Source organism: Helianthus annuus, chromosome 5, assembly GCF_002127325.2.
Source record: "Helianthus annuus cultivar XRQ/B chromosome 5, HanXRQr2.0-SUNRISE, whole genome shotgun sequence".
In the NCBI taxonomy this organism is placed as follows: domain Eukaryota; kingdom Viridiplantae; phylum Streptophyta; class Magnoliopsida; order Asterales; family Asteraceae; genus Helianthus; species Helianthus annuus.
In genome coordinates, this window is record NC_035437.2 from 39,447,574 (window position 1) to 39,472,853 (window position 25,280).

The 25,280-nt window shown below is 37.6% G+C and overlaps 2 protein-coding genes across 2 annotated transcripts in view; both read right to left on the bottom strand.

Moving 5' to 3' along the window:
• Window positions 1-20,110, bottom strand: part of LOC110942947 (probable carboxylesterase 18) — a 28,547-nt gene extending 8,437 nt beyond the window's left edge. Inside the window, exon 1 of the mRNA XM_035989881.1 lies at window positions 20,045-20,110. Within this exon, the coding sequence (XP_035845774.1) occupies window positions 20,045-20,110 (66 nt within the window). The remainder of the gene's footprint in view (window positions 1-20,044) is intronic.
• Window positions 20,111-23,857: 3,747 nt separating this feature from the next.
• Window positions 23,858-25,204, bottom strand: LOC110938736. Its single transcript, XM_022180858.2, has 2 exons — window positions 24,582-25,204; window positions 23,858-24,513 (listed from the first exon to the last, which is right to left on the bottom strand). The coding sequence occupies exons 1-2, from the start codon at window positions 25,100-25,102 to the stop codon at window positions 23,955-23,957; spliced, it is 1,080 nt and encodes a 359-aa protein (XP_022036550.2). The 5' UTR covers window positions 25,103-25,204; the 3' UTR covers window positions 23,858-23,954.
• Between the last annotated feature and the right edge of the window lie 76 nt (window positions 25,205-25,280).

Below are 25,280 nucleotides of genomic sequence, written 5' to 3' on the forward strand. Positions count from 1 at the left end.
ACACTGGTTACGGTAGTGGGTCAGATCCCCACAGTTGTAACAAGAGCCTGGTGGGAAGTGAGGTCGTGTTGCTTGACCTTGTTGCTGAGTAAGAGGCTGAGCAACTTGTTGAGCAGGGTTCTGAGCTGCCCGATTCTGATTGGCAGGAATACGGCAGGTGGCAGCAAGATGACCAGGTCTGCCACAGTTGGTGCATTGACGACATTGGAGGTGCGGCTGATGATGGCCGTTACACCTGTTGCATAAAGGTGCATTGCCAAGATAAGGCCTCTTGGCAGGTTGTTGCGCAGGCTGATTTTGTGCAGCTTGAGCCTGTGCAGTAACGGCATAGTTTTGGGAAGCCTTCCACTTCCTAGAACCCTTTGAAGATCCCGCATCATTTCCCTTCTTGTTTTTACCTTTCTTGTTATCCTTCTTGTCAGACTCCTGTTTCTTACCCTTCTTGTCACCTTTTCTGTGCAACTTACCCTTTCGAATCTGCGACTCAGACAACGTCGCAGATAACTCGATCACTTGACGGACAGTGGTAGGATTACTACCAGTAACGATGTCTTGCTCGGAGTCAGGTAGACCATCGATGTACCTCTCGATAGCCTTATCGAGTGGGGTAACCATTGTTGGGCAAAGTAAGCTTAACTCCTCGTACCTATCAGTATACGCCCTGTGCTCACCACTTTCTTGTTTCAAGTCATCAAACTCCCTCTCCAACGCTCGCAGCTCATGACGACGACAAAACTCCCTCATCATAAGAGTTCTCAGCTCAGCCCATGTTTGTGCCAAAGCAACTTCTGCACCACGGTCTCTCATAACCCTGTTCCACCATGTAAGCGCCCTCTTCTGAAACACGCTTGAAGAAAACTCGACCTTCCGATTCTCAGGACACAGAACGTGGCGGAATGTACTCTCAATGCTCTCGAACCATTGAAGGAGCCCAGTTGCCCCTTCGGTACCACTGAACTTGAGTGGTTTAGCCGAATTGAAACTCTTGAAGTTACAAGGAGCATTCTGATTGTTGTTGGCTTGGTTCACTTGAGCTATAATGTTTGGGAGTGCGGCAGCCATGTGTTGTGCCAGAATGTCTGCCATTTCGGCAATTGTTAACGGGTTTTCACGACGAGGAGGCATGCTAAAAAGAGGAAACATGAGAGGAAACGAGTGAGATGATTAGATGAAAAGAACGACAGGAAACAAAATCAACAAAGGCAAAGATGGTGGTCAGTTGTCTGTATCACAAAGCAGACAAACTACACACGGTGACTAGTCAAAGTAAATGGGTCCAAAAATATTGCTTAACGAAGACATGCTCTCCTATAAGTGAACACTCACCCCAGGAGTTCCCAAGTAAGAGTGACTGGTCCGATTATGTGGATTTGTACGAACACTCTAGCCTTAGACAGAAAACCCAGGGTACAGGCATTCACCCTTCCAGTTTGCACGTGTTCACACTATTTAGAACCCAAAACTTTGACGAGATTTTGAAAACTTGAAGGCACAAGGCCAAAAGAATCATTCAAAAACAAATGATAAAATTTCAAAATCAATTTGAAAAAAAATCAAAAGGGTTCAAAACCATATAATAAATCATTTAAAAACAGAAGATTGTTTTTTTTTCAAAAATCGTTTCAGAAAACTGGGTTCTTGTTTTTTTAGTGATCACCTAAGGATAGGTGAAGTGCATGTTTTAAGATCTAAACACAAGACAACTTGTGTTGGGGTCCTAGAAAGGTTATCGTCTAGGTCAAAGCATTACTAATAACCTAATTCCCTATAAAACATCAAATCGTGGCGGAAACATCGGGGAGTGTTGTAACAGAATTATTGTTCCACAACCATGGTAATTAAAATAATATTTTATTCATAACCAAAGGTGGAATTTCATTTTCTCAAAACAAGAACCAAAGAGTTATATTGTCTTAAAATAAAAGAAACATGAGTTCATAATTAAACTAAGTCTATTCTTCATTTTATGTCACTAAGGCCCAAGTCCGCCCTAGTGTCACGATCATCATCCTAAGCAACGGCTCCTGAAACACATGTGAAAATAGGTACGTCAGCATAAAAATGCCTGTGAGTAACATAGGTTTTTGTGAAAATAGGATTCATACTTAGGTTTTAGAAAATGTTTAATAAAAGTTAGTCATGAACCTTGTAAAATGTTTTTGTTTTGTAAATCATTTGAAAAGTGATAAAAATGATATGTATAGATAGAAGGGTAATGTATGGTTAAATGAATAACCAAGTAAAAATAAGTTGTATAAAACAAGTTGTTTTTGTAAAACAAAGTTTTGTGAAAAATATGTTATTTTCTTAAAATGTATAAGTTCAAACTAAATGAATTAAGTAACGCTACGACATGTAATATAATACAAGCACTTATATATAGGAAGTACCAGTGGCGTATCCACCATGCTTGTATCATACTACACACGTCTCGTTACATAAGTCACTTAAACAAATCACCAATGAATAAAGTCCATGTTTAAACCAACCATCAAATGTTCTTGTGTAAACCATTGTCATATGTTTAAAAGTCCAAAATGTAGTCATGTAGTCATGTATGTGTAACAAATGTTATGTATGTTAAGTAAAATGTGTTCACTTAAACCAAATGTATAAATGTACAAAACAAGGTATTTTGAGTATATCAAAAAGTTATGTTTTGCAAAGTAAAAGCATGTTTTAGTGATACAAACATTTATGTGGTAAGTTAACGCATACATTCAAGCCTTGAGACAGGCGGATAACCCTAAGTAAAGGTTATCAAAAGAAATATTTTCAGATTCAGTCATTCCTTTCATCCAAATAAACCTAGGATGTCAGGAACGGGATTTGTCAAGTCCTATAGTACCATTACTTACTACCGAGCGGCGTAGCTAATGTTAATGAATGTATATAAGTTCCGTTTATGCAAACCAAATGTTATACCAAATGTAAACATGTTGTATGAAAACAATGTACTAAGTATGCTAAGTTAACATACAAAGCAGTTAAGTCATGTAAATCAATGTGCTAGCATGTTAAATGAACATACATAGCAAAAGAAATGTAATGTAAAACAATGTGCTAGCATGTCAAGTAAACATACGTAGCAAAACATAATGAAATCATGTACTATAAGTGTGCTAATGAACATAGCAAGTATATGATATAAATACATGGAAAACATGAAAGTAACAACTAGGCACATGTGTTTCACCCCAAAACGTTTGAAAAACAGTAAAAGAGGGGACTATGTACTCACTTGAGATTGCTCAATAGACTTTAGATATCCGCCAAGCAAGCTAGAAGTCCGCCAAGCAAGCTAGAAGATCACGGATTCAAACGACACCTAATATAGGTATCTACATTAATAAACGGACCTATCGGAGGATCGGGTAGTACGAGGGTTTGTAAACCAAATAAGTGTGGGAACTTATGTAATATGGTTTGACAAAGCCTACATACTAAAACGAAACCTATCCTAAATGCTTTTGACCCATTACGACCCGCTTAGGTAGCTTATGCTACTTTAACGCGCCGTTCGCGTAAAATGTGTTTGGAACGCCTAAGTAGCCCTATGACAAGAAAGATATGCCTTGATATATTTAATATTGTTGCTAAATCAGTTTAGATGTCAAAAGTTATGTTACATAGGCTTAAAATGAATTTTAGGGCAAAAAGGGTATTTTGGTAATTTTTCCTAAGGCATAGAAACTACTTATCATGCAACTACTTAAACGACGTGACCATAAGGTATAACCTCGTAAGGTTATTCCCTATACAACTATGGTCACCCAAAGTGTTTGGTCGGATCCTAATGGTCAACCAAATGGGTTGGGTTCGAAAGTATAAGCGATTGATTAGATCGCTTACTTTTAAGACCTTAAATAAGCACAAAACTAAAAGTGACGAGCTAAACATGCTAAAACATGTTTAGTTAAGTTAGAAAACAGGTTTGGTATTAAAACAAACGGTTTTAATACCCTAGAGTAGTTTGGTTACAAAATACGCGAGAAAACGCATTTTGGCCGAAACTACGACTCGTCACTGAGCCTAGATAACATGGTAATCAGTAGGTATAGTTACTAGGGACTATAACCATCGTGATTACGCTCACGTTATGAAGTTCAAACGAACTTCGCGTTGACCATAAACTGGTCAATGCAGAAAGTCAAACACAGTTTGACTTTAACGCTAAAACGAACGAAAAACGTGAAAGAATACTTACAGATGGTCCCCGCAAGATTCGAACCCAATTCACTCTCAGGTAGGAAGCATATACTTCCACTTAGAGAGTGTAGAATCAGATTCAAATGTGAGGGAAATGGGCAAGGCATGGGGGTATTTATAGGTGTAGCACTACCGTTAAGATCGTTTCTTGGAGAAGGGGGCACGATCTAAGCCGTACACTTGCCGCATTCTGATTTGGTACCTTGATGGGCACACAAACCAGCCCATAGGAACCCAAAAACCATGTGCTCAAGGTGGGTAACAGCTGTAAATGGCTGGAAAGCATTCTATTGATCTGGGCATGGCATACAGACCGTAAGCACACCCATACGGTCCGTAAGGACCCTGTAGACCAGCATAAATTTCAGTTTTGGCAGTTTAGGTCCCTGTGCGCGTATGGTCGTGTTTTGGCACTTCTAACACCCGTCAAACCTATTTCTAAGCTCTACAAGGATGTTAAAGTATAGGGAACATGAAACATGCTCAAAAGTATGCCGGATGTCGGTTCGTTTGGCCGTACGATTGCGTTGTTCGGTTAATTACGACGGAAGTCGTAACGGACGCAAAAACGATCCAAATTGCGCGACGAACGGATTTTTGACAAGCCAATTACTAAGACATAATATTTTAATGATTACATAAATTTTTTTGGATGTCTGGATGTATTCAGAACGTAAGCTATGCGCGAAAATGCAAACTTATGCACTTTTTGACGCTTTTAGTCCCTGAATGAGCATAAAGTTTATTTTAGCACACCGAACCCCTCAAAGCCTATTTATAAGCTATGTAAAGGATATTTAGGGTGTGTTTAACTTATGGCCAAGTTCCGGAATGTTCGTTACAGTTTAAATTGGCATACTTTCGCAGTTTGTCAATTTTAGTCCCTATAAGCGAATAAACTTGATTTTGCCATACCAAAGCCTTCAAAACTTATTTCTAAGTTATGTAAAGGTTATTTAAGGTATGTTAAGCATAAGTTGTTCCGGAGTATCTGTCGCATTTAACTGATTACGTTTACGCACCAGTTTGCGTATAATTCTCAAGAAAGCGATATAGAGTTTGAAATTGGATAAAAGTCAAAACATGAAAAACATCAAACATAAACAAACAAACTGTCACACCCCGAATTTCCACGTGTCACCGGTGGGCCCGGTGGGGAGTATAGTGACGTAGTTAATATCATCATAGTCAAACAACACAATATTTAAATGCACAGCGGAAGCAAAAGATAAATATATTACAAACCGATATAAAGTAATATCAAGTATTACAAACGGGATGTAAAGGGTCCACAGGCGGATCAAAATGAAATAAGATATTGTTCAACAGTTTTATTGTCGTCCGAGCTTGCGAGACTATTGTGGACGCTCTAGGAGACAGCCAGCCTAGTACGTGTAGTACCTGCACTTAACCTTTTGGAAAAATACGTCAGTTTACACTGGTAAATACAATTTAACTGACTCATTTTGAAAATGATTGAAAATTGATTTAAATGCACATGGCATAAAATATTTTTTTATAACTTGGGATAATTATGCAATATAATCTTGTAATGGATTTACATGTTACTCCGCGTTCAGTAGCCCGATTCGCAGACCGGGTTAAAGATTAATAGACACACCACAATATAGAGTTATACACTGACGGGTGTACGCCTACACCCCGTGCTCTGGTCGTGGCCATCTCGTAAGATAATGCCAAGGATATCCGGGACATGGTCATTAACCCCCCAAAGGCTTCAAGTAATAAAACACATTCAAAACAGGGTCATCTCAATGGATTTAACCACTATACGATTAAATGATTCGATGCCGGACCAAGCGGTATTTTATATACCTTACCCCAAGCCCGTATAGGGAAAATAAGTTAAAAGCATTTACCTGAGTAAGTATGAATCACAATTGGCAAGTGAGGGTAACTTTTACTGGGCCTCCTATTCTGGAACAAAGGTTTATAATATCCTATTAGATTCCTAACGGGTCTTTATTTAAGCCTAAGCTTAGACCGGTTAGTTTTAAGGACGATACGGCTCAAGCGCACGATTAAGCGAAGACCGGATAGAACGTGATTTAGACCCGACAAGTTTGAATACTTGTATAATATGGGTATGCTAAATACATTCTGGATTTTGAGACAAAAATGATAGCGTTTGACCCGTTTCGGTCAATTTATGCAAACTAGTTACATAAACCGAACCGAACGCTAAAAGAGCGTTACGGGTAACCACAAGAGTCATATGCAAGTTCCCTGAGATAATATGCTTTAAATGTGTTATAATATCATCAAGTTATGTTCTATTATGCCCCGAATGAATTTAAACTCAATTTACGCCTCATAAGGGCATTTTGGTCATTTAAAAGATTATAAAATAGTCAAATTGGAAATCTGAGTTACAGGTCTGATTTATACAGTAAATATACTTAATTTGACACATTATAACAGTAGAGTATGACCCGTAAACAAAACTTATCATTTAAAATCAAACTATGCGTCGTAGGGGTATTTTGGTAATTTCACAAGGGCTAAAAATGTCAAAACTGGAAATCTGAGTTCAAAAACTTATACTTACTGTTATTTTATAAAAATATGCTAAATACATCAGTAGGTATAATCCTTATATGTTTAATATGGGTATAACGCATACTATGCGTTAAAAACGCTTAGAAAGGCGATTTAGAGCCGTTTCCGGGTTTTCAAAAGAAAGCTGAGATTTTTATATTTCCAGAATGCTCAAAATAATTTAACAAATAAAGTCAGTAGAAAAAGGTTTGGGGTCAAAAGGATGCATAAAACTCATTTTATGGCTTAAAAGGTCAAAACCGGTATTAACCGAATCAACTTAGAGACCTATGATACGATCAGCCAAAAATTAAATAAAAATCTTCAAAAATCCCAAAATATTATATATCATCAGTGGGTGAAAAGTTTTATATCAAAAAGTGGCCTTAAATAGGTTATACGCTAAATGCGCCGTTTATTTAACGTAAAGCTATAGTTTTACGATATCGGCCATAACTCGAAATCTGGACCTCCAACTGATATCAAATTTTCGGTGCAAGTTTATAAATTAGTAATAAAGGTTTCTACTCTTTCATTTTTCCAAAAATCACGTTTTATAACAAAAAGGGCAAAATAGTCAACTTTAAGCATAAATCGGAAACATGCATATGAATCGGTTAAGCATGGAATCAATTTGCAAAATTCCAGAGAGTTACACATAAATAAAAATGGTCTAAAATAAGCTCTAATGCAGATCTCAAACATGCATGCACGGATCCGAATCGAGAGTCAAAGAAAAAGTCGTTTTGTAAGACTTTCAGTTCCAATCCGGGCTTATACTAAAGTATGTCGGGTTGATCATGATAAAACATATTATTATAAAGTTATTTTTGATGATCAAACTGATTGCATGTCATCTACATTACCATTTATGCTATATTTTGCAAAAACAAGTTCTGTTGACTTTTTAAGAACAACTTTGACTCGACAAATAGCATGCTTAGAGTGGGAATCAGAGAATACCCTTTTGAGGGTTTGTTTCCCACATAAATACCAACTTGTAGGTACTTTCAATTTGAGAAATGACTGAGCCATTTTCGTTTAATCGAAAAGTCAAACTATAACTACGACGGATTGACTTTCGGCTAATAATCAAAGCTAGAACGAATTATAAAAGGTTATGAATGCTTACAAGAGTCCTAATGAAGCTTAGTTATCACTATGAAGGTGCCTTGTCGTCCAGGAAGCTCCAGAAGTTGTTCTTGTGAACTTTGAATGTTCAAGTGTTCTTGGTTACAACTTCAAGTGCCCTCAAATGAAGAATTTTGATCTAATTTAAGGTGTTGCAGGTGTTAGGAGAAGGCCACAGGTGTCCCATGTTGCATGTAAGTCTATTGGTGAGTTTTGGAGGTGAAACCAGCTGTATACAACCCACAAAACCGACCCAAAAACTAATATTCGCGAAATTCTGGAGCTGGGCAGGCCATGCGGCCCGCTTAAGGGTGCCCAGGCGGGCCGCCTGGGGTCTGCAGAACCTCACAACTTTGTTAAATGTTGCAGTTTGGTCCCTGTTCTTCGCACGCGAGGTTTTTGCCGTTTATCTTGACCCGTAAACCCTCAAACTTGATTTTTAGGAACCTTGGGACATTTACCAACATGGTAAAGTCCTCGGTTAACTTTGCGCTCCCCCGAAAAGTCATGAAATTCGACGTTGACGCTTTTAACCCCTCAAGTACGGTTTTGGCCATAACTTTCTCATACGATAACGAAACTTCATGAAATTTTTACCACATATTCTAGTGAGTATATTCTAGCATTACAAAGCTTCGGGGCTGCTAAAAGATCACTCAGAGGTATAAATTCAACATGTTGACACTTTTAGTCCCTGTAGTTTGTAATTCCTCACTTTCGTGCATTTTCCGCTTCGTATGCTCCATGATCTATCCGTTTAGGGTTATAAACACCATGTAGGGTTATTATAGAGTCTATTTATCCATTGTTGACACTTTGGACCCTTACGTCCCATAGTTTTCACTGTTTGTCAACTTTAGTCCCTCTAAAGTATATTTTCACATACCCAAAGTCTATGACACGTGTCAACGCATTATTGGACGTAAATTTTCGAGGTGTTACATCCTCACCCCCTTAAAAGAAGTCTCGACCTCGAGATTTACTGGAACAAATGAGGATATTTTTCCTTCATCGTGGATTCTACTTCCCATGTGTATTCGGGACCTCTACGGGCATCCCATTTGACCTTAACAATAGGTACATGCTTCTTCCGAAGCTTCTTCACCTGTCGATCCTCAATCGACAATGGTTTTTCCACGAATCTTAAACTTTCATCTATGTGTATATCTGTATGCGGTATGACCAGTGATTCGTCAGCGAAACACTTCTTCAAATTACAGATATGGAACACATTATGAATAGCGCTAAGTTCTTCCGGCAAGTTTAACTTTTAAGCAACTGACCCGACACGTTCAACAATCTTGAAGGTCCTATGTATCTCGGGCTTAGCTTGCCGTTCTTACCAAATCGCATCACCCCCTTTCAGGGCGATACCTTAAGTAACACTTTATCACCTACATCGAAGTGAAAATCTTTGCGCTTTGGATCCGCATAACTTTTCTGCCTATCCCTGGCAGCTTTCAAACGATCGCGAATCTGAACGATCTTGTCCGTCGTCTCGAAAACGATTTCTGGTCCTGATAGTTGGACATCTCCAACTTCTGCCCAACATATAGGCGATCTACACTTCCTACCGTATAAGGCCTCAAAAGGCGCAGCCTTAATACTAGTATGGTAGCTATTTTTATAGGAGAACTCTATCAAGGGTAGGTGGTTATCCCAACTGCCACCTAAATCAATCACACATGCTCGAAGCATGTCTTCCAATGTTTGGATGGTACGCTCACTCTGTCCGTCTGTCTGCCAACCGTTATGTGATAGTGCTTCTTGACTTATTGGCGAAACATATCCTTTAATCCTTAGGGTGTAATACATTGCGAGCTCCACCAAGCTCCTTAAATAGGTTTTAGCTCATAAGTTATTTGATCCTGATATATTCGATTACTTCGAATGATTTCATATATTCAGAGCTTACTAGCCTGACAATTAACAGATTGGCACACCTTTCCAGGGTGATATCTTTTGTTGAACCTTATTTCTTAACAAGAACTTAGGAGGTTTGCTATTTCCATGAATCCTTGATTCTCTGCCGAATACTGGCAACTTATAGATGGTTATGGATTTGCTCGATCTTATTCGTTGTTTCCAAGGCAACTTTTAGATCCTGATAATTGGACTTACCAATTTTCTGTCTAGCAATAGATGTTTAACATCTTATCTATACAAGGTCTCCCAAAGGAGCAGCATTGATACTTATATAACAACTATTATCGAAAAGCTTATCTTAAGGCGTGATGGTTATTCCAATCACTGCTTAGAACTAATCTTAAGGGATAGCTAATCCCTTCAGTCAGTCGAATAAATCGACGATCTTGGGCGGCTGATGGAAGTTCTTAATTATTGCCTAATTAGAGTTGCGATAATCAATGCATAAGTAAAATGAACCGTCTTTCTTAATTAACTATATCGAATTCTTAGAATATAGGGTTAGGCTATATGAATTCTTTATTTTCAAAACTTATTTAATTGGGGTTTCGAATTATCCAATGATGGTACTAGCCGACTTGGAGATTCATAAAGATACAACCCTAAATGGGATATGAATCTTAATTCTACCTGCCTCTCAGGAGGTAAACAGGGAAAATCAAGATACAATGAGGTTACAGAGATTTTCCGAATCTCAGGCTCCAGTTCATCCATCATTGCTCGAGTCATATAAATGACACATTTATGTTATAAGTCCACGAATTTCCTTAATCGGGAACATTTGCATGAAAACTTCCATTCTGGATATCTTCTTTGAATACCATTAGTTGACTTTAGTACCATATGGCCATCGGGATATCTTTGTGGTCCCATGCATTAAACCTCCATACTGATCAGGCATGGAAGCAATCTATGGAACATGTTAAGATACACAAATCCCCATATGGCGCTTTTATCATGCCATCTGGTATTCGCAATCGATTGAGATCAAGGAGATATCAACTGTATATGCCGACGCACTTCCTCTATAGAGAAGATACTTCAAAAAAAAAAAAAAATTACGGCTGAAGGTTTCTGATGGGAACAGAAGAAATGGTTCTTACGATCTTGCTTGTAAGTTTTACCTTACACTTAATATCTGGGGTTCTTACGGGATATTTTCTAAAAGTTTGCTAAGCTTAAAATTTTATGAGAGACTTAGCAGTACCTGAATCCAAACGTAACCCTTAACCAAAAGAATCACAATAAGGGTTTATCTGGCGTCATTATTAATGTGAACTGCCTCTAATTATTCATCAGGAAGGTTAAACACCTCCATTCTTAATCCTTTTAAACTTAGCTATAAGATCTTTGACAATTTGTAGGGCAGTTTCGATCTTGACTGGTTATTCCTTAATCTATAAAACGTGAGTAGCTGAGGTGGATCCATAATGGATTCATAGTAAGCAGGCTTTGAAACCTTAGTGTGCCCTTTTATTGCTGATGCTAAATCATAATATATATATAGTGCATTATGCTTAAATTCTAGGTTAGCCGAATAAGAGCACTATTTCAACCAATGAATCAATGTTTGTAACCTACTGCCGATAGTTTATAGCCCTTATGAGGGTCGGAAAAATTCTTATTCCATCTTTTCCACTTCGCAAAACGGATACCAGGTTTTTCTAATAAGGTCCTTAAAATTTGGACCATCCCAATACTGTATAAGTACATCCTAAGAGACGAAGTACTTTTTAAGTACATCCTAAAAGAATGGGCTCCTTGCCGCATATGATTATATTTGGGTCATTCTTCGCATATGGAGTATGAATAAAGCTCTTATTTTGAGTAGCGACATGTGTTTTAGAGTAAACAACATTTGGCTTCTTGAATCATCTCATGTGTTTTCTCATAACCTTTCTATCAACTGTGTTAACTTTGGTTTTGGAGATTAACTCCTTTAACATGGAGGTTCACTCTTGATGCACCGTTAACATTTGTCGCATCTCCAGCATTGCGACTGTTGTTTGCCTTATACGAGTTTTCCCTACTCGAAGCTTTGGTATTAAATACCAGATTCAACAAGTGCTCAGGCAGTCCTTACCATGAGTCTTCCTTGAATTGCCAAGGGCTTAACATAAAAATCTCGATAACTACTTGCTTCTTATTACCTCTACTATAGGTTTGGTTACGGGATTACTAATCCATTACTATTATTATATCGAGTTCCTATACTGCGGAAACAAGGGTTGAGGATAAGAATGGTTCCTAACGGATATATCCATCTGATATTGCTGAAACAGTTTCTGGGGTACCATTGGCCAATCCTACTTTATGCTTAACGCTTAGAGTTTTTAACAGGTAGATTTAAAGATTTATAAAATCCATTGTCTACGAAAGACTTATATGATCCTCAATTAAGTAATACTCTAGCATGAGCGTTAATGATAAAGGAATTACCTGTTGCGATATTGGCATCCTGATTAGCTTCTTGAGCATCCATTTGAGAGTTTCCAGCGTTGTTCTTCTTAGTCTCCCCAGGCTTCTTGGTTTTATTCGGGCAGTTAGTTTTGATGTGCCCTATTTCTTTGCAACCGTAGCAGGTTGCGTCTCCCAACTTCTTGCAATCCAAAGTCTTATGCTCCTTGGACTTGCAAATTCCACAGAGTAAAGGTCGGGATTCAAATCTGCATTTCCCGAGGTGGTTTTTCTTATAGGTTTTGCATTTGGTCTTTTTACCTAACTGCTGGTTGTCTTTCGAGTCCTTGCATTCATGGGTCTCGGGATCCACCTCTTTACAGATGACACATCCCTTGGTCTGCTCATAGAAACACTTTCCAAAGTGCTTCTTCCCGCAGGTTTCACACTCGGGTTTTGCCTCCTTTGGCTTGAACTGGCTATAGTTTGAACTGGCCTTACCCTTTTTACAACCCTTACTCGGGGTGTCATCGGACTTTCGCTAGTGTTCCTTCAACGCACGGTCCACAGCGTTGTTTACGGCCATATCTATCATAGCCTGTAACTCGGTGCTCGTTAAATTCAGTCTTGCATCATCATTCTGATTAACTGGATGATTGGGAGTTTCAGAGGGGTCGGCCATGATGATGCTTCGAAGGCTACAAACCAAGAAGTAATAGCTTACTTAATTATGGGGAATTGTCGAACTTGATAATTTAAATAGCCATGGTGCAAACAAACCATATAGGCCAATAGATAGTATTAAGTTTATTTGATCATGTTTTGCCTAGGTTTTTAAATAAACCATCTTTGGCGTTTAAATGGAGTAAAATCCTTTATACTTACTAGACAGGGGACATAAGTCACGACTGTCAATGTCATAGTGACATCTTATATAGCACAACGGCTTGTTCCATAGGACTTTTTCGATGGCACAGATGCCTTGTCACTAGGGAAATTTTAAAACATAATCAATGATTCCTTTGGATCGGAAAATTTCATAATTCATTGTCTTGACAAGAAGTTATGAAATAAAACTATCGTTTTCATGTATGCATCTTTGCCCGTAGGTATACATCCCAGGTGGATGTTTAGATGTGCACATCATGTTCGACGATTGTTAGACATGATTCCTATTGATTATATAGGCTAAATAAAGGGGTTTGGAAGCTCCTAATATAAAGATGACAATCGTGATTTTATCGTATCACTGTTGTCGGGAGTGTTAACACGTTTTCAAGTGTCTAATAAGGATCTGAATCTCTTTTAAACAGGTTTTACCATTTTAGCTAGGCCTCCAATGACATTCAAGCTAGGTCAACCTTTTAAGATTCTCTTTTAATATTTATACCGGCAGGAAAAGAATGATATCCATTTTATTCAGGATTTTCATTATAATTATCCTAAATAAAATATAATTATGGCACAAAAACCAAGTCACAGGGACAACTTTATACTACCAACCTTGATTTTGTAGAATTAAGGTATTTAGGCTTGAACGTGTTCTTGCCTTTTCTTGACAGGGAGTTGTAGGTTACGACTGTCTTTATTAAAATTTCTGGCCCGTGGGCATATCAATTAACATCTCGTAAGATGTTAAGACATATAGTCATTGCACTGACGATACGTTCAGCGGTCACAGTAATGACATGACGCCATGATCAGTGCCATTAATTTATTCAACTGTCGTTCAGTGGTCATAATAATGACATGACGGCAGGATTAGCACTTAATTTGAATCAACTGTCATTCAGCGGTCATAATAATGACATAACGACAGGATTAGTACTTTAATTTGGAATCAATTGTTGTTTAGCGGTCATAATAATGACATGACGACCAGATTATCGTCTAGAGGGTTTTGAGCATAGCTCACCCCCTTAGGACGGGGAATCTCATAAGATCACAACTGTCGATGTCGCAATCGGACAGTGTATTATAGCCCGTGGCACTTCGTCCTTAAGGGATGATTATTTTAATAAGGAAGGTTTGGAATAACCCATTCTAGGGATGATTTATGTGATTTTATCGAACCACGTTTGCCAGGAGTGTTAACATGTTTTCAGATGTTAACAGGGATAAGAATCTTTTAAACAGGTCTTACCATCTTGGCCCGGTCTTATAATTGATCCGAAGGCTAGGTTTCACTCTTAAGATTCTGAGTTTATAATTAACGCAGAACAAATTTTAAATTGAAATGTTAATAAGGATCTGAATCTCAATTGAGGAACTGCCATCTTGGCCGGGTCTTAACATGACACGAGGCTAGGTCTTGTCCTTTTAGATTTTGTCATTTTATAATAATGGTAGATCTTGCAAAAGGAATGTTACTTTAATTTATTTCATATATTATATTCTTATATATTGAATAAATGAAATTTTGATAAAGCATTCCAATGATTATAAAAATACCGAATTGTCCTAAAAGGAACTTAAAAGAAATGATGTTGTCCTCAAAGGGACCAAAAGATAAATACTGTTATAAAGACTTCTAAGGAAACGATCTTCAGTAAAAGGAGTCTCTTCTTCATTATTTTATTTCTGAATGCCTTCTTCTCGGTGGTACATTAATCCTAGTCGCAATACGGAGCTCGGCCCTTCCTAGGCTTCAACTGGGGAGAAATTTCACTACAGCTCCTTGTTTGGCGACATGTTAAAATATATATAATTGAAAGTAACAAACCTCTGAACAGAGTCGAGAGTATTCCTATGTTAAGTCTAGACTCGGAAGGTTAAAGAATGTGCTATCGTGTCATTGAGATTAAACACAAAAGCTAGTGTTTAATTCACTCAATGTTGGCTCTGATACCAACCTGTCACACCCCGAATTTCCACGTGTCACCGGTGGGCCCGGTGGGGAGTATAGTGACGTAGTTGATATCATCATAGTCAAACAACACAATATTTAAATGCACAGCGGAAGCAAAAGATAAATATATTACAAACCGATATAAAGTAATATCAAGTATTACAAACGGGATGTAAAGGGTCCACAGGCGGATCAAAATGAAATAAGATATTGTTCAACAGTTTTATTGTCGTCCGAGCTTGCGAGACTATTGTGGACGCTCTAGGAGACAGCCAGCCTAGTACGTGTAGTACCTGCACTTAACCTTTTGGGAAAATACGTCAGTTTACACTGGTAAATACAATTTAACTGACTCATTTTGAAAATGATTGAAAATTGATTTAAATGCACATGGCATAAAATATTTTTTTATAACTTGGGATAATTATGCAATATAATCTTGTAATGGATTTACATGTTACTCCGCGTTCAGTAGCCCGATTCGCAGACCGGGTTAAAGATTAATAGACACACCACAATATAGAGTTATACACTGACGGGTGTACGCCTACACCCCGTGCTCTGGTCGTGGCCATCTCGTAAGATAATGCCAAGGATATCCGGGACATGGTCATTAACCCCCCAAAGGCTTCAAGTAATAAAACACATTCAAAACAGGGTCATCTCAATGGATTTAACCACTATACGATTAAATGATTCGATGCCGGACCAAGCGGTATTTTATATACCTTACCCCAAGCCCGTATAGGGAAAATAAGTTAAAAGCATTTACCTGAGTAAGTATGAATCACAATTGGCAAGTGAGGGTAACTTTTACTGGGCCTCCTATTCTGGAACAAAGGTTTATAATATCCTATTAGATTCCTAACGGGTCTTTATTTAAGCCTAAGCTTAGACCGGTTAGTTTTAAGGACGATACGGCTCAAGCGCACGATTAAGCGAAGACCGGATAGAACGTGATTTAGACCCGACAAGTTTGAATACTTGTATAATATGGGTATGCTAAATACATTCTGGATTTTGAGACAAAAATGATAGCGTTTGACCCGTTTCGGCCAATTTATGCAAACTAGTTACATAAACCGAACCGAACGCTAAAAGAGCGTTACGGGTAACCACAAGAGTCATATGCAAGTTCCCTGAGATAATATGCTTTAAATGTGTTATAATATCAGCAAGTTATGTTCTATTATGCCCCGAATGAATTTAAACTCAATTTACGCCTCATAAGGGCATTTTGGTCATTTAAAAGATTATAAAAGAGTCAAATTGGAAATCTGAGTTACAGATCTGATTTATATAGTAAATATACTTAATTTGACACATTATAACAGTAGAGTATGACCCGTAAACAAAACTTATCATTTAAAATCAAACTATGCGCCGTAGGGGTATTTTGGTAATTTCACAAGGGCTAAAAATGTCAAAAATGGAAATCTGAGTTCAAAAACTTATACTTACTGTTATTTTATAAAAATATGCTAAATACATCAGTAGGTATAATCCTTATATGTTTAATATGGGTATAACGCATACTATGCGTTAAAAACGCTTAGAAAGGCGATTTAGAGCCGTTTCCGGGTTTTCAAAAGAAAGCTGAGATTTTTATATTTCCAGAATGCTCAAAATAATTTAACAAATAAAGTCAGTAGAAAAAGGTTTGGGGTCAAAAGGATGCATAAAACTCATTTTATGGCTTAAAAGGTCAAAACCGGTATTAACCGAATCAACTTAGAGACCTATGATACGATCAGCCAAAAATTAAATAAAAATCTTCAAAAATCCCAAAATATTATATATCATCAGTGGGTGAAAAGTTTTATATCAAAAAGTGGCCTTAAATAGGTTATACGCTAAATGCGCCGTTTATTTAACGTAAAGCTATAGTTTTACGATATCGGCCATAACTCGAAATCTGGACCTCCAACTGATATCAAATTTTTGGTGCAAGTTTATAAATTAGTAATAAAGGTTTCTACTCTTTCATTTTTCCAAAAATCACGTTTTATAACAAAAAGGGCAAAATAGTCAACTTTAAGCATAAATCGGAAACATGCATATGAATCGGTTAAGCATGGAATCAATTTGCAAAATTCCAGAGAGTTACACATAAATAAAAATGGTCTAAAATAAGCTCTAATGCAGATCTCAAACATGCATGCACGGATCCGAATCGAGAGTCAAAGAAAAAGTCGTTTTGTAAGACTTTCAGTTCCAATCCGGGCTTATACTAAAGTATGTCGGGTTGATCATGATAAAACATATTATTATAAAGTTATTTTTGATGATCAAACTGATTACATGTCATCTACATTACCATTTATGCTATATTTTGCAAAAACAAGTTCTGTTGACTTTTTAAGAACAACTTTGACTTGACAAATAGCATGCTTAGAGTGGGAATCAGAGAATACCCTTTTGAGGGTTTGTTTCCCACATAAATACCAACTTGTAGGTACTTTCAATTTGAGAAATGACTGAGCCATTTTCGTTTAATCGAAAAGTCAAACTATAACTACGACGGATTGACTTTCGGCTAATAATCAAAGCTAGAACGAATTATAAAAGGTTATGAATGCTTACAAGAGTCCTAATGAAGCTTAGTTATCACTATGAAGGTGCCTTGTCGTCCAGGAAGCTCCAGAAGTTGTTCTTGTGAACTTTGAATGTTCAAGTGTTCTTGGTTACAACTTCAAGTGCCCTCAAATGAAGAATTTTGATCTAATTTAAGGTGTTGCAGGTGTTAGGAGAAGGCCACAGGTGTCCCATGTTGCATGTAAGTCTATTGGTGAGTTTTGGAGGTGAAACCAGCTGTATACAACCCACAAAACCGACCCAAAAACTAATATTCGCGAAATTCTGGAGCTGGGCAGGCCACGCGGCCCGCTTAAGGGTGCCCAGGCGGGCCGCCTGGGGTCTGCAGAACCTCACAACTTTGTTAAATGTTGCAGTTTGGTCCCTGTTCTTCGCACGCGAGGTTTTTGCCGTTTATCTTGACCCGTAAACCCTCAAACTTGATTTTTAGGAACCTTGGGACATTTACCAACATGGTAAAGTCCTCGGTTAACTTTGCGCTCACCCGAAAAGTCATGAAATTCGACGTTGACGCTTTTAACCCCTCAAGTACGGTTTTGGCCATAACTTTCTCATACGATAACGAAACTTCATGAAATTTTTACCACATATTCTAGTGAGTATATTCTAGCATTACAAAGCTTTGGGGCTGCTAAAAGATCACTCAGAGGTATAAATTCAACATGTTGACACTTTTAGTCCCTGTAGTTTGTAATTCCTCACTTTCGTGCATTTTCCGCTTCGTATGCTCCATGATCTATCCGTTTAGGGTTATAAACACCATGTAGGGTTATTATAGAGTCTATTTATCCATTGTTGACACTTTGGACCCTTACGTCCCATAGTTTTCACTGTTTGTCAACTTTAGTCCCTCTAAAGTATATTTTCACATACCCAAAGTCTATGACACGTGTCAACGCATTATTGGACGTAAATTTTCGAGGTGTTACACAAACATTGTGATCAAATGACTTTATTTCATTGATAACTGAATTGTTCACAATGATTACAAGCACAAATGTCACATTATTGAATAAAACAAACCCGGTTAACCAAACGTTTAACCGAGATGATTACAGCCACCAAAAATCAATAAACAAAATTACACGCTCATAGTTGTTAATTACACCAATTTTCCCACGAGAGAGTGACGCGCTTAGCCCGATTCTTTATCCAGAGATAACTTAGCGTCTTGATTTCCTCCTTTATCCTCCCCAAATTCACTTGTTTGTGTCTAAATACACTCTCATTCCGAGACTTCGACACCACCCAAATGGTTACCTAGATGATTGACCAAATAACTCTACGCCACCTTGCTGATCCCCGGTATCCGTTGTGAACATTAATCAAGTCCTTTAATTCAAGAATGAAAAAAGGCCTAATTTTGCACCACACCATCACAAAATCCCATACATTCTGAGCTACATGGCACTCTACAAAACGATGAGAGGAAGTCTCATCCATTTCACCACATAAACTGCACCTCACATTTTCAATAATAATATTTCTGTGCTCCAAATTTTCTGCAGTTGGCAGCCGGTTTAAAGCGAGACGCCACACCAAAAAATTTACTTTTAGAGGTACCCAGGCATTCCATTCAAACTGAATTCCCATATCTGAGAAAGTCATCCGCTCAATCAAACGGCGAAAGCTCGCAACCGAAAAATACCCCGACTGATCAGGTTTCCACACCCACTTGTCGACCCCCGACCCGAACCCAATTGCAGCAGAAAGACTCTGGAATTCCGCGACTTCTGTTGGGTGTACCAGCTGTCGCACCCAGTTGAACTCCAACGTCACTTCGCCACCTACCACCATCACCCGATCCGAGACTAAAACATTTTTTTGACGCTCTAACAGAAAAAGGTTTGGGTACCTGCTGCAAAAAGGGTCTTCCAACAGCTATGGTTCCAACCAGAAATAAATGACACTGTCGCAGCCTGGAGTACCGCGAAAAAGGTTGGAAATATTAATATTGAGAGCTTCAAGATCACTCGAAACTTTTACCACTTGCTTCCAAGGCCCAGGTACAGACAATTTTACCGGAATGAAGTTCCAAGTTCTCGAATTATTGTGAAGGCACCATATAACTTTTCTCCATAAACTATTTTGGTCCACTTTAAACCTCCACCACCACTTCGCCAACATTGCCATGTTTGCTTCTCGAAGCGACCCGAACCCCAAGCCCCCAAAATCCTTTGGCGTCATAATACTTTTCCAAGCCACCCAATTTGTTTTGTTTTGAATCGGGGATACCCCCCATAAAAATTCTCTGCGAAGCCTTTCCAATTGTTTGATCACATGACAAGGAGCTTTGTACAATGAGAAATAATAGGTTGGTCGAGCATTTAAAACCGACTTCACCAACGTTATTCGACCTCCGAACGAGAGGGTATTTACCTTCCATAAAGCTAACCGTTTCTTGAACATATTCGCAACCGGGTCCCAATTTTTTATCAAGTTCATATTGGCACCAACTTGAAGGCCTAAATGCTTGAACGGGAAGATGCCGGGTTTGACATTAGTACTGAGGCCATCATGTGAACGTGCGCTTGATTTACCCCTACCCCAAATATGCTACTTTTCGCCAAGTTAACCCGTAGGCCCGATGATAAATAGAAACACCGCAAGATTCTATTTAAATTTAAGGCATTTTTTTATTGACTTCAAAGGTATTTAGAAACTTGATTACTTTTCGATGAAATAAAGCTTATTGGAAGCTATTGTAACTACGTGCTATGCTAATGATAAATATTTATATGTTGAAGGTAGATATGAGATGAGTCGATCTATATTAGCCTAATAGTGAATGGTATGGATTAAGAAGACTATTACACACTTAACCCTCCCTGCCATAAAGCCCCTTGTGGGGCGTTATGCGACACGTGTCGTGCTACGTCACACAGGGGCTTTATGGGACGTTATATCACTAGAGTCCGTAGTTATAAAGTCTCTACCTATTATTACCTAACTATTAATTTTCAATTTTATTAATTAATTAAAAAAACACTTGCTTTTTTTATTGGTCCATTTTTTAAATCCTCCCCCACCAGGCGCCATATATATAGTGCCACCCACCTTTTTTTGTCTCATAAAGCCCCTCGTAGTGGTATTTGGGGCTTTATAGGGGCTTTATGAGGGCATATAACGCCCCACTACACATACACTAATGGGTGGTAAGGACCACATGCCCAACTTGTAAAATGATGATTGATGTTAAAGTTGTGCCCCTACCATATAGGGCGTTATCCAAAGTTAAAAGAGGCATAATCATGGTTGTAAAACAAGGTCTCCAAGCTCGGGTACCTCGCGAGTAGTCGCTACAAGGTAGGCTGCCGAGGCGACTTTCTTCAACTCCGATTAATTACTCGGAATCGATCAAATGCGGTCAACATCAGCCAAAATCGGATCTAGTAGGTCAACTGGGGCCGAGTTTGACTTAAAATAAAATAACCCGTAATTTTTATGCCTATAATATTAAAGAATGAATATCAATTTCACGTGTTTTGTTATATCTATTAGTAAATTTATGTTATTTGACATATATTTAATTTCTGAAAACTAATTTCTTTATAATTTGGCATGTCCGAGTACTCCTCGTGTACTCTCCGCCTAGGACGAGTACTCTCAACTCCCCGGTCAACCGACTAGGGAGCTCCTAACGACTTTTGCAACCATATGCGTAATATGAATTAAATTGGAGACCCATTGAAAAATATTGAGTAGTCTTTGTTTCTTTTTTTTTATTAATTTTATTTAAGTGTTATTTTAACAGGTAACGAGTAGTTAAAATTTGTGAAACAGTTACACACAAATCTAAAAAAAAAGTGGTTTTGTGCTATTAGTGATGTAGCGTGCACTCTATGACCTGATGGTTAAAAATAATAAAACCATAAGTCCATTTACACATGGTCTAAGTTACACGAATGGTTAGAATTTATACGTTTGGAAAGATTATATTAGAGCACTCTTGCATTCAAAATCAACCACTAAGTTTACATCATAATATGACTATAACTATACATAAATAAATCATTCGTTATAAACACAAACAAGGAACGATCAAACACTAATCCAAATTTGCGGTCGTGAGATGATTAGCATTTTCAAGTGTCTGAAACAATCCTAATGGATGTAAATGATTAATGATGGATCAGGATTTTGAGGATGGATGATAGAGAAGAAGGAATTGAACGATAGGTGCAAGGAATATTGTATGACTTTTTTTGAGAATGACTACACATAGCGAACCACTAGTCCTTTTGTAACTTTATTTTTTATTATAAAATAAAACGTCACGTATCAATATGTCGAAAGAATTGACCGGGCAATCGAGGACTCACACGAGGCTCAATAAACAAACAAACAAACAAAAATACTCAATAAAATCTCGCTTATAGTATCGGTAGAGTTTAGAGGTACACACTTACGAGTTAAATGCTATTTTAGTCTATGTGGTTTGAGTTACTTTGTCAGTTTAGTTCAAAGGTTTTATTTTTTGCCTGTGGGTCTAAAAAGGTTTCACCGTTGCAATTTTAGTCCACTGGGATCACTTCATCCATTTTTTCTGTTAACGAGAATGGCAATTCGGTCATTTTATATGTAATTCTGTTAACCAGAAGGGTAATTCAGCCATATAAAATGACCGAATTGCCCTTCTCATTAACAGAAATAATAGGTGAAGTTAACCCAGTGGACTAAAATGGCAACGGTGAAACCTTTTTGGACGTACAAACAAAAAACGAAACCTTTGGACTAAATTCGCAAAATGGCTCAAACTACAGGGACTAAAATGACATTTAACTCCGAGTAAACTGCCAAATTGGTCCCTGAGGTTCGGTCACTTTTGCCACTTTAGTCTAAAACTCAAATCTTTTGAATCTGGGTCACTGGTTTCAATTTTGTTGCCATTTTCATTCAAAATCAAAATCTGGTCAGATTTTTCATTTAACATTCAGTTTTTTTTGTCTTTTTTCTCCCTTTTAATGAAGGGTAAAATGGTCTTCTAACATTTTATTATAACAAATTAAAAAAATCTGACAATTTTGCCCTTCATTAAAATGGAGGAAAAAGACAAAAAAAGCTAGATGTTAACTGAAAAATCTGACAAGATTTTGCTTTTGGATGAAAATGGCGACAGAATTGAAACCACGGGAACCCAGATTCAAAAGGTTTGAGTTTTGGACTAAAGTGGGAAAAGTGACCAAAACTCAGGGACCATTTGGCAATTTACTCTTTAACTCCACACCTGCTCTCTCAGAAACTTTTTTTTTTTTGCGTGTATAATATCATAATAATCCAGCTAACATAAAATGTGACTAACATAATTAAAAAAAATAAACTGACAAAACATAATAATAATGATAGTAGTAAACCAGTGGTAGACTAAGGAAATATTTTTTTTGGGTGGAAACTTTTAGAGGTACTTTGTTTGTCGTTATATTATAAATTTTTACGGTCTGATTTAGGTCAAGTCGGGTCGTACAAAAAAAGATAATCAAACTAAATTTTATATAATTAAGAAAAGTACACAAAACGACATTACATTATCAGCATTCCAAATACATAATGAAAAATCTAATATATCTAAAGTTATTCTTTATGGGTTTTTGTTTTTTGAAATCTAAGTATTGGAGAAAATGCAAGCCCGAATCATCACTCAAGGGGGAATTAATTGAAGATATCAATGCTTGATTGAAGTTGCAGAATATTCAAACACGACTCTCATATTTGAAGATCAAGATTCGACAATGACGTACAAGGGGGAAATTTGTTAGTGCATATATTATGTGTCCGCCACTGTGCGAATAGGCTATAGATAGAACGTGTGTTGAATATTGTATAGTTACGAGTTAGAAACGAACACATGACATGTTGGAGAGGATGAGAACTCATCCGTACGGACAAGCTTAATCCACGCGGACTTGTTCATCCTCACCAAACCACATGTATATATATATAGTGTTATGTGTTAGAATTTGTTGAGTTTTGGAATTTATGGGATATGCTGGAGAGATTGCATGATGCTCTCTTCAGCTTGTAAAGTGATGTATGCTCTTTCAGTATAAATGGAACCTTCTACTTATGACCTATGATGCATTGGGACGGGTAAGGGAACGGGGTACGGGGACGGGGACGGGTACGGGAACGGAAAACGGCAAAACTAAAAAATTAAATAAGCGGGGACGGGACGGGTACGGGAATAAAAACATGTAAAAAATAAATATATATTAAAGATAATGTAACACAAAACCCCAAAATAGTTATATATTGATGTAAAGTTCAAAAATCTCATATCTTCCTAATCTAATCAAACGTTAACAAGCAAATCGCTTTCAAGTTCTGGTTCATCTAATGAAAGATCAGCAAACTCCAAAAATCCTACATCTTCCATCGAGTCAAAAGCATCTCCACCCACATCCCACATATTTACAACATCATTAGGGGCCCTAGACAAAAGCCGAAGATTGTTGTGGATGTAAACCAAGTCTTGAGCACGACTTGTAGTCAATCTGTTCCTCCTAAGCGAGTGGATAAATGCATAGGTGCTCCAATTTCGCGCAGCACATGAAGACGAACTAGGTTGTCCAAGTAATTTAAAAGCTAAAGTTTGGAGAAGAGGGGTTTGAGCACCAAAGTTAGCCCACCATGACTTGGGTTCCATAGTATCCATCTTTGTAATACATGTTAAATCTTCAAAAGGACCAGCCTTCATTGAAAACAAAGCATACTCCTCCAAGACTCTATCATGCTCATCATCATTAGGAAACAATCTCTTAAAACAAGTCTTCCTCTCTTGTGAAATTTCTCCATCCCTATGAGGAGGGAGTCTTTTACTATCCTCAAGTAACCATGCGTCACTATAATATCTACAACATTTAAAAGTAAAGATATAAATACATAATAGAAACCAAGCATGTAATTTTAAATCATATACCTTGGATTTAAAGAGTGTGCTAAACAATGTAGAGGAGTGTTATTCTTCGTCCACCGAGCTACTAAAACTTGATGCACAACATCATAAAAGATACTACGAGCAGATAAGGGAAGTTTTTCTTTCTTGTAGATCTCGGCCTTCACCTTCTCAATCATTGAATCCCACATCTCATACACCAAATGTAGACATGGTTTGTCGGTCTCACAAACTCTAATTATATCATATATCGGTTCAGTAAAACTAAGAATGTATGATACTTTATCCCACCGATCGTCATCCAAAATCTTCTCTTTAACAGAGTTAGCTTTCACCGTGTCATCCTCTCTATAAGAAGCCCATTCGTTACTTATGACCATAGCTTGTAGACCCCGTTTGACAAGTTTGAATCTCTTAAGCATCACAACAATTGAAGCAAAACGAGTATCAGCAACCGAAAGCAATCTAAGAGGAGTAAACTTGCTTAAAATGGAGAGTCTCATGTTATGGTTCATGATAAAGTTTTTTATTGCAACCGCATCCATGTGAACTTCTGTTATCCATTTGTATTCATCATATGTTGTTTGATTGGTTCCCACATTCCTTGGTGAACATATATTCTTCAATGCAAGATTGTAACACCCTTTTAGTTACTACTTGAATTTATTCAAGATTTAGAAGATTTTAAATAAAAGGTTACGGAATTATAAGGTAAGTTACCAA

Bases quoted from the DNA above. Each gene is read 5' to 3' on its own strand.
- LOC110938736 (XM_022180858.2), bottom strand. From the start codon at position 25,102: ATGGATGCGGTTGCAATAAAAAACTTTATCATGAACCATAACATGAGA. The intron at 24,514-24,581 runs GTATATGATTTA...TAAATGTTGTAG, and splicing joins GCACACTCTTTAAATCCAAG to ATATTATAGTGACGCATGGT.